General features: G+C 40.5%; 1 protein-coding gene across 1 annotated transcript in view; it reads right to left on the bottom strand.

Annotated features, from left to right (window-relative positions):
• Window positions 1-12,504, bottom strand: part of ush2a (Usher syndrome 2A (autosomal recessive, mild)) — a 744,800-nt gene that overhangs the window by 426,381 nt on the left and 305,915 nt on the right. The window contains exon 29 of the mRNA XM_067989549.1: window positions 9,013-9,143. Coding sequence (XP_067845650.1) covers window positions 9,013-9,143 — 131 coding nt within the window. The remainder of the gene's footprint in view (window positions 1-9,012; window positions 9,144-12,504) is intronic.

Below are 12,504 nucleotides of genomic sequence, written 5' to 3'. Positions count from 1 at the left end.
GGGCTCAACTGCAGGAGGTGTGCACACTCTCCAGGCTAGACTGCAGAGTGCTGGTGCCACATGAGATGACACCACACAGGTTGGAAGTCGACTGCTCCGCACTTTCAGCCATAGTGCCAAAACTCTTTGGCAAGCCTTCCTGATATAACAGCTTCTGTGATGCAAGCAGTTTTCTTTTCATAGCTGGGCTCCTGAAGTCCTCATCTCTGTCCTCCTCAGCAGAGCAGGAAGAGGACCTTGCCCTCTAGTGAGCTGTCTCCTGAGCTGTCCCTGCCACCAGTACCTGCTGCTGCTCGCTAGTGCTGGGTATTTCACCACATGCAGGCCCCTCTATCTAACTAATGCGGAATGCCACTGTTTGTGCTGGTACTAGGGAGAGATGGAGTATTGTCATCCACTGAGGTCTGTTCTACAAAAACTTTTGTTGCAGAGAAGGACCTAGAGGAAAGAGAAAAGGGACAAGAGTTATGATCACACTGACAGGTTGGACATAGGCAGCTGACAGTCCTGAGAATGCAGCTTGAAGATATGAAGCTTGCTGAATAATTGCTGAGGTGAATGAAGGGTTATAAGTAATATTTAGACACCCTGATCAGATGAGCCAACAGTATTGCCTTCCCCAATGCTCATGGCTTTACATGGGCCACTAATCTCAGGACTTTGTGCTCTGTCTGGGTGATGGCTATGATGTTGGGTGTGCCTCTTGGATCTGGCCCTCTCCGTCACATTATGTGCTGTCTTGTCCTGGAGAGAGGGGGAGAGTTATTGACTGGCTATTGAAAAGATACGTGGAGATGTGTAGGGTTTCTACATATAATGCATGTGTTGAGAGGTGGAGCAGAAGCAAGATGGAGTGAGGATGGGTAGGTGATATATGTAAAGCGAAATGCATGGAATGTGAACTGAGGAAGGAGTGCTGGGAGTAATTTGTGGTTGCATAAGTGTTAGGAGGTGAGAAGAGAATGTTGTTAGTGTGTGGTGTGAAGACAGCAAAGGAAAAGGTGAGTGTGCTTGGAATGAGAGAGGTGTTGCAGTGTGTCCTTGTGATTGTATGCTGAAATGTACGATAGAGGGAAGGGAATTGAAATTAGTGGTTGGGGAAGGGGGGGGGGCGAAAGGAATGTTGTCAGGTGCTGCCGAGAGAGCAGGAGTGATGACGAGCTCTACTCACCCTTTCTGCTCTTGTGAGGTCATCGAATCTCTTCCTACACTGAAGTCAGGTCCTGAGGATAATGTCAACCACCTCTGTCCAGACCTACTGAATAGTGGCTCCTGTAGGTGCTGGGCAATAGTACCTCTCTCCATGCCCTGATCCTCTCCACAAGGATCTCTGTGGAGGTATCAGAAAACCTGGGGGCAGCCCTCCAACATGTTAGTCCCAGCAGAATTGTGTGCAAAGTCTTGGAACATAATCTGTTTTCAGGGAATGCAACCTCGGATTAAGAGGTGCAGTTGTGCTTTAAATAGGGCTCGGGAGTCCCGCCGGAAAATGCACACATAAAGTGGGCAGGCTTATCCCATTTCCCGACCCGATCGGGTTTCAGTCTGTCAATCATATTGAATTGAGGTCAGGGCATTAAAATTGCTTGGGCCTCACACTGGTCCAACATGGGAGTTTCTCGCTTTCCCCACCCCCTGTCCGCCCAATTCGTGCCCTGAGTTAATATCGGGGCTTTTCTGTCAATGCTCAAAATTTTTTATCTTTTGTCACGGGATTGGTATAAATTTCTGTCTTCACAATGCATTAGCAAATAGTTTATAAATCACTTAAATGGTAAGTATATCACAGTTGCCAGCACTGATTATTGATATTCTACTAATGTTTAGAATGCAAAAATGCATGGAGCTTTAAATTTAATCTAGCTCCTTGACAAGTTATGTAACTGTTGATTCTTACCTGTTCAAAATTTCCAGCTCTAGACTCTGCTAATAGCATTTTTAAGCTGATGAACAAAATCTTCAGGATAGAGTTCGAATGCTCCAAATTAATTATCTCATGTGGGTGCAATTGGTCTCCCTGAACTCATTCTGTGGAAGCTCTCTTAATTTGACAAATAAAAGTTGTGTCAAAGGTTGATCTGCTTGCATCAATCTTCAGACTTCCAGTTCTTGATTGCTGAAAACGGATCTTTGTTGTCAGCTTACATCTAATTAGAAGTCAGTTTTTTTTAATGTAGTTTCTACATCCAAAATAGACAGTGGAACTTGAAAGGTACAGGACAACAGGAACTGTTACCAATTTTGTAAGGAGAAACAGTATGAACCAGGATATATTAGAAATAAATTAAAAATAAAGTTAAAATAAAAATAGTAGAGTGAAAGAATAATGAGGAAAAGAGATGGGGAGAAAAGGTAGATAGGTCATAAAACGGGCACAGCAATGACGAATTTAGCGGGCACAGCAATGACGAATTCATCAGGGCCTTTTTTTATGCGGCCCCGGCAGCCACTTGAAATGAGGGCAGACCTTAATTCAATATTGAAATGAGGGCCCTGCGCCCGTTTCAAGATCTGTTTGCAAAATGCGGAAAGACTAGTCAGAGCTTTCTGGGATCTTCAGCGACCTAGCCAGTGGCCTTTAAAGGGACAGCTGGAGGCCGCCGAAGAAACCGTCAGCTATGTTTTTTATACTTACCTCAATGTGGAACCAGGAGGAGCAGGAGTACTCCTCCTGTTTCCACATTAACACTGTGGTCCGCTGCTGGCCTGTGCTTGCCCCTCGCCCATTTGCTTCCCTCCCGCCCTTTCTGGACTTATCTGCGTGCTGCTGCCAGCGAGGCAGGCGGCCCAAATTGGAGTGCAGCAATTTGGTGAGCTACTCCTGAAGGCGTTACAGGTGCTAGCAGTTTGCCACAATTATTAAAATAAGGCCCAAGGCCAAATTTTTATTGAGCTTCGGACCTCCCAATTGGACCCACTGGAAACGTGCCATCAGTTATGTGCCCAATGGATTTTTACCCTTATATTTTGGGGGGTTCTTTACTCTTCTTACTCGCATTTATTTTTGGCTTCCAGGTCACAGATTACACTTACAGATGAGCCCTAGCTCCATGTGGGGGAGATTGGACCTTGTCACACCCATTTTTCAGCAAAAATATAGAGTTGGGTGATGAGATTCAGGTCATGTTCTCTCATACCCAATCTCCCCCGGAAGTGTGCTGGTTGCCAAATTGGAAGCTAAGACAGATGAATATGCAAATCAAGGACCTAACATTAGTTTTAGGACTTCAATTGAATTTATATGCTCTATCCAGCGATCTGCATCTTCAGCAACCTAACACTGGTCTACAAAGAAACTGCTGGAGGCCGTCCACAAAAACGTAAGTGAAATTTTTATAGCTTAGTTTCTGTGCTCCTCCAGGTTCCACCAAAATACTACGTGCCGCTGCTGGGCCCACACCTGTCCAGTGTGGTCCCGCACCCCCACCCCTCCACCCCAGAGCCAGACGAATTTCCTAAGGCCCTGACCGGCGAGTTGCACTGGGCGCCCGTTGGTGTCTGTAAATCGCCGACTTTATGCAGATGAGGCACGAAGCCCAATTTCACATGGGTCTCGGGCCAATGTCATCGGGCGCACGTTCTGCTCTTGATGTCCATTTCGCGCCGGTTTCCAGCGATACTCCAGTTTCTCAGCCTACGTCACAGAGAGTGCTTTTACTTTCTAGATATCCAGGTAAATTTGTAGCAGGCCCAGGGAACAAAGAGAAAGCCCTCTTCAATTTATTTTAGCTACTGGTTCTTGCATGATCTTCATCTTCGAAAGGTGGCAGAGTAACACTTAACCAGACTTTGACTTAAGCTTTAAATGCTAAACAAATTTATTAAACAGTAAAAGAACAAGAAAATATTAATAGCACTACAACATATATTACTACATTAATTATTAAATTTAGCTATCGCCTTGAATAATAGAAAATGATAACTAGTTTGCAACTGCTGTCAGAACGCCTGTCCGACATCAAGTCATGGATCAGTCACAACTTCCTCCAACTAAACATCAGAAAAACTGCAGCCATTATTTTCAGCCAACACCATAAATTCTGCTTCCTTGCCAATGAATCCCCCTCATGGCTACTTAATCAAGCTGAACCAGACTATGCAAAACCTCAGTGTTCTTTTCAACTCAGTGCTGAGTTTTAAGTCCCACAGAATTTCCATCATCAAGACCACTTATTCGATCTCCGTAGCATTGCCGTACTCATTCCCTCCACCACTGAAACCCTTAATCACATTTTTGTCATCTCTAGCTTTGATTATTCCAATGCATTAGATTCTAACAGGCTTCCAATACTCCACCATCCAACTTGTCCAAAATTTTGCTATTTGTATCCTGTACTGCACTATGTTCCACATGTCCATCCTCACTGACTGGCACTGTCTCCAAATGCATTACATTTAAAATCCTTGGTTTCATTTTCAAGTCCTTCCATGATCTTGACCTATCCTGTTTCAGCATCCTTCTCCAGCCTTCTGCACCCTTCTTGCCTTCTGACTCCGGCTTTTTGTGCATCCTTCACTCTTTGGCACATTTAAGGGTAAGCTAGATAAGTACATGAGGGAGAAAGGAATTAGAAGGATATATTGATAGGGTGAGATGAAGTAAATAGAGTGGGATGAAGCTCGTTTGGATCATAGACTAGTTGGGCCAAATGGCCTGTTTCTGTGCTGTAAATTCTATGTAATTTTCTTCATCCCATATCTGGTAAGAGAGCCTTCAGCTTGCTTGGCCCTACTATCTGGAACTTCACCCCTAAACCTCTCTGCCTCCCCACATCTTACTCCCTCATGAAAATCCTTCTCAAAACACATGACTTCAACTAAGTTTTCAGTGTCAAGCCTTCTAATCTCTTTTTCAAATCTTTCCCAAAAGAAAATAAAAAATAAATTTGATGAAGGAAAAGTAAGGAAAACATATGTGTAACGAATGCCCAATCTACCTCTGTTACGTTAGTCAAGTCTTCCCCACATGAGAATAAGTTTGTAGACTCAGGTAGTAAAAAAATTGTGTATTATAGTGGAACCAATTTAAAAAGATTAATTAAAACCACTGTCCAAAGACTCCTCGCAAAACTGAAGACAATACTGCTCAGTCAAAAGGGGAAAGGCAAATTAAATTGATGTACTTCACACCTATATCAATGTTCTCACTCTGGCTGCCTGACAAATATTTGAAATCAAAACCAGATTAATATTAGCTCAGGTTGTAGTGAACTCTCCAGATTGAGTTTCTAACTATGAATTTAATGAGATCAAATCTGCAAAACGTGTCTAGTTCTCTTGTGTACGGTGCATGCTTTTTGTTCTGATTGGTTCATGTAAAAGTTTGGAAAACCTAATCTACTCAGAAGGCCCTGAATTAGCTCATATCTATAAAATACATATGTACCAACTCATGAAATTAGTAATTTTTCAAAACTGTAAGGGTGAAATCATGTAATGTATTTCAGCAGGAGGTATAAGTTGAGAGTGAAAATTTTCCCTTGTCACATATAAGAAATACAATAAAGTAAAAACCTGCAACTGTTGGAAATCTCAAATAAAAGAAGAAATTGCTGGAAATATACAACAGGTCTGTAAGACCCTTTGACAATTCAGACAAAGGCTCAGGTTTGGCTCAGTATCAATTCTTGTCTGATGACGCTCATGTGAAGCACCTTGGACTGTTTCCCTACATTAAAGGCGCTACATAAATGCCAGTTGTTATTGTTGTTGATTAGAATTATAGTGTTCTTAGATGCCTTTGCTGAAATACTTTGTAGGATTTAACACTCTTCACGTTTGGAACAAAAATATCAGATCTAATGTATCAATTGGGAAACCTTTGGGATCATTTATTATTTCTCTCAGGATTTAATTGGACCCTAGTTGACAGTTTTAGACTGATATAAGCCTAAGGGCAGCCCAGTAGCTCATGCAAATTTGGGGGTATTGAAAATAAAAGGTAAAATAAATACTGGAAGCAATGCAAAACTCAGATACTACCTTCAAAAGGAAATTAAGTTGTAGCCACAGGTCATTTTACCCATGAAGCAAATGCATATATAAATCAACTATGATTAATACTGACAGTTGATCTACCCTCCTGTGGACATGATAACAATCAATAAAACAATTCTTCAGGATAAAAGCTTTAAATTACAGAAAGAAATGGGCTCAAAAGGCCAATGTATTAACTAAGGTTTTACTTTATGAGTAAGGACTTTAAAGGAGGATTCAAATACTGTAGACCTTTTAAAAAGTTGGAAACTAGAGGGTGATAAACTGAGAACACTGCTGAACCACGAACCTGCAATGCATTGGGTTTGAGTCCAATGTAAAGAAAACTCTCAGGTCTCAGATATTTCAAAAGATATCTCTGATAACTGGAGATACTAGACAATTTAGAAGTGATAATATAAATTATGTATCATAAGAGTATAATATGAAATGAGAACCGGATATTTATCCTATTTGTTCCTGCCAATAGACATGGATAATTTGTACACAAAATGAACACAACCCAACTGATGCAGTCTCCTGAGGGAGATTAGTCACAGTTAAAACTTCCAGGAAGTTAACATAGTCCATTTATTACAATAGACACCGTGTGGAAGATTTTCACTGGCTCTGCTGGGCAGAAACTGGCTGTTAGAACCCCGAAAATCGCAGAGAAAAACTTACCGCCCTATTCCCGCTCCCCATGCAGCTGATGCCATCCTGAAAGGGGCCTACCACTGAACAGCTAGAACGCTCATCTGTAGGCAGTAGGCTCTTTTAATATGCAAATTGGGACCCCATGACATACATAGGACCGTGACTGTTAATTTGGGTGAAAGCTGGGCAAAGTGTACACTGTGCGCACTCCACCCAATTTCACTCGCCGATACAGCGGAAGACGACCCTAAAACGTTAAGTTTAAAATTAGTCAAATTGTGGGGCTGGGAGGAGCAGGAGTGCTCCTTGAGGCTCCACGAAAATAATATGGCCTGCTGCTGCCCCGGGCTACACCTCCCACTCCCCATCCCTGCCAGATCTATTTTGGTGCTAGTTGGTCCGCTTCCGGCACTATCGGATGGCTAGCTGGCGCACTCCACAGGTCGACCGCCTGATGGTTAAAATCTACCTCCTTGGGGGAGATTTTGAGGCCTCCCACCAGTGGAAATTGGATAGCAGTGCATCGCAAAAAGTGGGGAATGCCCATAAAAACACAAATAGTCCTATTATTGCACAGAAATATGTGAATGGCATACAGCATAATTTCATACCAATTTGTTAATCGGCCACAGTTTATTAAATGACAGAAGTAAAATTTTGTTGTTCATTCACAGTCCCTCAATATAAGGAATTTACAACTGAAATCAAAGAAAGCATTTAATGTGGGAGAACAAGATAGCTGTTTCTACACTGGACTACTGTATTCCAAAGAAGTACTGAAAACCCTCGTCTGGAGTAGCAGACCCAGATGTAATTTTACAAAATGGCAAAAAAACTAACGAGACTTCCAATATAAAACAGTTGAACTAGGGATGATAGATGTTGACATTGTTATTTAGTTTATAGTTAGCAGGACAGTGGATTTGTTAGTGATCTCAAAAAAATTGAGTATATTTTAACTATTATGCAGTTTGTCCCCTGTAGATCAGTTGATGAAAGCAGAACCTTATGGGAGAAGAATTGAACAAATGTGTCCCAATGATATTATGAAAATAATTAATATCTCATGACAGTGTAGATTCTTAACTCATGGTCGTTTTCCACATGAAAAATTCAAACATGATTCCGTTTTAGAAAATATTAACTTTTCTCTAGTTTGTAAACATTAATGACCACAGAATACTGCAGTAATAACTGTGAAATACTACGTTTATTTCATTTTTTACACAAATCTCATAAATCCCACTGCAGCTACAACTCGTTTGAATTATCACTTACGTGTATACACTACTCATATACCTGTTGCTGTTACTTTCACAGTTTCTAATCACAGTAACAGTAAAAATAATTTTATATGATTTTTCATCACTCGCAGTTCCTACCACGGCCCGCCCTTCCAAGCAGGTCACTGCTACTATTAATGAAATGTTCTACAACTAAAATATTAATCCTTGCCACCTAAACAAAGCCTTCCTCACATCAAAATATAAACTTTTAGTGCCTATATAAAAAAGATGATAAAATCTTATTGAAAAAAATAGAGCAAGATCTCATGTATGACACAGAAACATAAAATTACCACACTGACAATGTACAATTTCAATCTTTAATTGGAAATGTCCACTTCTCTACTGAACAAAGTGAATACAAACACAAATACTATGATCTTGAAAACTGTGGTATACCAGTGTACACTTAACACATTTGTCTGCCATTATTCTCTCTGCTATTTTAGTAGCAGAGGTAACCTATTTATTTTAAATGAGTTAATGCCTCTAATGAAAGCAAGAGAGGAATTTCAGTCAAATGTGTTTAGTGATAATATGCTAGTATCACATAGAATAATTTGAAGGCCAATGTTTTTACAAACTTAGACAATAGCTAAATAAGTACATGAGGGAGAAAGAAATAAAAGGATATGATGATAGAGTGAGATGAAGTAAGGTGGGAGGAGGCTCGTGTGGAGCATAAACACTGGCACAGACCTGTTGGGCCGAATGGTCTGTTTATGTGCTGTAAATATTATGTAATACTATGTAATATAATATTGCCCCAGTAGAGGTGCTTCACTGCGTTTATTTCTACGTATCTACTACACTTGTTAAATAAACCCAGAAAAGCACATCCACTGATGCTTTACGCAATATATATTGTACAAATGCACATCCAGCACCTTGATAAACAAATAAACATACATATAGACACATAAAGTATATAGAAATATGTATAAAGAGAGCACAGAGACAGAGAGACACAGAGAGAGAAAGCACAAGAGATTCATAGATGGTCCTTGCAAGAAATCACTTCAACTCACTTGTTCCTGTTAGCTATGGTGTGATATTGCTCATTAATTGAGGGAGAAAATATGAAAAAACTTACAGCAAGGTATGTCTTCATTTCTTTATTGTAAGCAAAGAAAAGCAAACCATTTAGCTTGTCTGTCTTTAGTTGAAACGAAATCTCAAATTGCATCCCACCAGAAAAAATACTTGAATGCAGCTCTAAGTACCCTGAAAGACATGAAATAGAGAACATAATTCAAGATGTTTAATGAAACAATTTATTCCAATTTGTTATGCATAATAGATGTATATGTATATAGTTTAGATTTCTGGCTGTGATCTACAATGTCCTTGGAAGATTATGGGAGCTGGCATTTCTTGAGATAATACAGCAGTGTAAGCAAAATGGAAGCACATCACCTTCGGCAAACAATATGTGGCACAGTGGAAAAAAGAGGCGCAGTTTTAATTCATCCCCCCTGCCCCCATTTTATTCATTTCCCTCTCACAACTACATAGCTGTAGGGAGGCCTTCCCATAGTGAAGTAGGGAAAATTGGAAGTAAGGAGCATAAATTCATCGGCGCCCGGTTTTGGGCATGAAGGCAGTGATTTCGGCAATGCACACCAGAAACTGGGATGCCTGAGGTCAGCCCAAAACTTTTTGTTATTGATGATTCTTAATAATTTGAAATACATGAATCAGATCCCCTTTAAGTTTAAGGCTGCCCAGGGTGTCCATACCCAAGGCATGAAGTTTATCTCCATAGCTCAGTATACTTAGACTGAAAATCATCCTTGTTGGCCTTTTCTGGAACATCTCAGAAACTACAATGTCCTTTTTGGGGAGGGGACCAAAAAGGTGAGCAACTCAACAATAGCCCTTTTATCATGATTGTAGTTTTGTAATGAACGATCTGGCAATAAAGCCAAGGAACCTGTTCATTTTGGCTGCAGCCTTATGACACTGCACTTGAACCATCAGGGAGTGTTCAATGAGAGTGATGAGAAGTAAATAAAACAGGCCAGAAAGAAAGTAAATGAATTACATCATTAGCAGAAAGAACAAAAAAGAAATGCAGTATTTTGTAGGATAACCTGTTGAAGGGTATATAATCCGTCTTTCGGATGAGTGGGTTGAGGTTGTATAATGAGACAAGATGAATTAGTAATCTTATAATAAAGGATCCGCTGGGGAAGAGTGATCATAATATGATAGAATTTCATATTGAATTTGAGAGTGATGTAGTTAAGTCCGAAACTAGGGTCTTAAATTTAAACAAGGCCAATTATGTAGGTATAAGGGGGCAGGTTGGCTAAGGTAGATTGGGAAATCAGATTAAAAGATATGATGGTAGACAAGCAATGGCGAACATTTAAAGAAATAATTCATAATTTCCAACGAGTATACATACCCTTGAGGAATAAAAACGCCACAGGAAAAGTGATCTAACTGTGGCTAACTGGAGAAGTTAAGGATAGTAATAGATTAAAAAAAGAGGCTTACAATGTTGCCAAAAATGGTAAGCCTGAGGATTGGGAGGGTTTACAAATCAACAACGGATAACCAAGAAATTGATAAAGAAGGTGAAAATTGAATATGAGAGTAAACTAGCAAGAAATATAAAAACAGATTGTAAGAACTTCTACAAAAGGAAGAGATTAGCGAAAGTAAACGTGGGTCTCTTAGAGGCAGAAACAGGAGAAATTATAATGGGGAATAAGGAAATGGCAGAGACGTTAAACAAATATTTTATATCTGTCTTCACATTAGAAGACACAAAAAACATACCGGAAATATTGGGGAACCAAAGGTTTTCCTGGGTCAAGATTAATTCTGTGTGTATGATGGGCTCCCAATGGGAATCCTGTTGTCAAGACAAAGCCTAGCAGTGTGAAGGTGGAGAATCCTGGGGGTGCTGCAGTGCAGGTACCGATGCAGCACCAGAAGAGGTGGCAAGAGACTTGAAGGGGCAAGATGACAGAAAGACCCCTACTGAAGGCTTCAGCTGAGACAGAGGGCTTCATGAGATAAGTGTTGAGCTTGACTTGGAGGGAGATAAGGACATTAGAAGGCCCTCTCCCTCTATTAGAGGACCTCAAATCCTTTACTGGAATTATTGCCACTTTCCTCGTGGTGGCTCTGCTAAGTGGTTATAAGTGGAATGGAGGAGAGGGAAATTCACCGAGACCCCACCCCATATCACTATCTGCAAGCAGTGGGCAGGGTAAGAGCAGCCAGCGCTGGTCCTTACAGGAGTGAGAAAAGGGAAATCCCTGTTTGGGCAGTGAGGCGGTGGAAGGCTTCATTTTCCATCATTCTCGCTGCAATCCCACTGATTTCACGAGGGATTACGAAGGCGAATTGCACCCCCCCCCCCCCCCACCCCCTTTATTTGCAGTATTTTTAGCTTCTGGCTCTAGGCCAAGAGCTGTATCCCATAGCCTTTTGTTCAAAACACGGCTGCCTCCCGAACATGGATTTTCCATTTCCTGTTAATTCTGGCCCCGGGAAGTAGTGGAACTGTGTCTCTGACACCTATCCACGCAAGAATTTGCCAGCAGGTCAATCAACCAAAATGACTACCCCTCTCCAGGAGTGTACATTACTGCTGTGCCCACATGAATAGAATCATTCTCCCCGCAATGGGTGTGAATATTAGTTGGCCACATGTGATGAGAAAACAAATAATTTCATATCCCTGGTCATCCTGACTAATGAGTCTGTAATGAGTCTGTAGATCCTCCTTACATCAGTTTGAAATAGCTTGTGAGTTGTGACATCTCTCAAACTGGCTTTAATGTCTACAGCTTGTAGCCTTTCTTCTTAAATTTGTGCAAATTAATTTTGTTTTAAAATACAAACCTTAAATATAAGTCAAACCCAAAATTCTTTCTGTGAAGGGAAGAAAATGATCAAAAATCCTGAAATGTGGTGCCAAATATACAACTTTAAATGGGCAAAACTCAAAAGAATGAGAGAAAAGTCTAATCTATTTGACTGGGAATAGTGCTCAAGAAAACTTCAGTTGAGGTTTAATGGAATACCTTTAAGAACATAGTACTGGGCATATAGGATAAATATGTACTGAAGGGTAATAAGCACAGACTAAACAAATATGATCCTAAATAAGACAAAACAAAATGAAAGGGGAAAAACAAGGTCTGTGATGCCTGTAGGGAGAAAGGTGAGGAGAACCTGGGAAGAATACAGGAACTTCCAGAAAAATGTAACATAAATGGTCAGGTGGCAAAGAGGTATCTATAAATAAGAATAGCTATAGAAGTCAAATACAACAGTAAGAAATCCTTCCAGTTCTTTAACAGCAAGAGGGTTATCAAAGAAGAATTGAGATCACTTAATGATGCAAATAGAGTTGAAACAGAGGATGAACTAAAAATAGTTGACATACTAAATAATTACTTCCTGGAAGTATTCACTAGAGAAGACACTAGTGGCACGCCACCCATCATAGAAGTTTCCACCGTTAAATTTAATGACTCTGAAATCACTTGCGAGGCAGTCGTAGGTCATTGAGTCTCTTTTTATTTCTAATCTATATGCACATCACACAATTTTCAAATGGTGG

This window comes from Heptranchias perlo, chromosome 8, assembly GCF_035084215.1.
Source record: "Heptranchias perlo isolate sHepPer1 chromosome 8, sHepPer1.hap1, whole genome shotgun sequence".
In the NCBI taxonomy this organism is placed as follows: Eukaryota; Metazoa; Chordata; class Chondrichthyes; order Hexanchiformes; family Hexanchidae; genus Heptranchias; species Heptranchias perlo.
The sequence above is the reverse complement of the archived record's forward strand: the minus strand, read 5'-3'. Positions and strand labels throughout refer to the sequence as shown.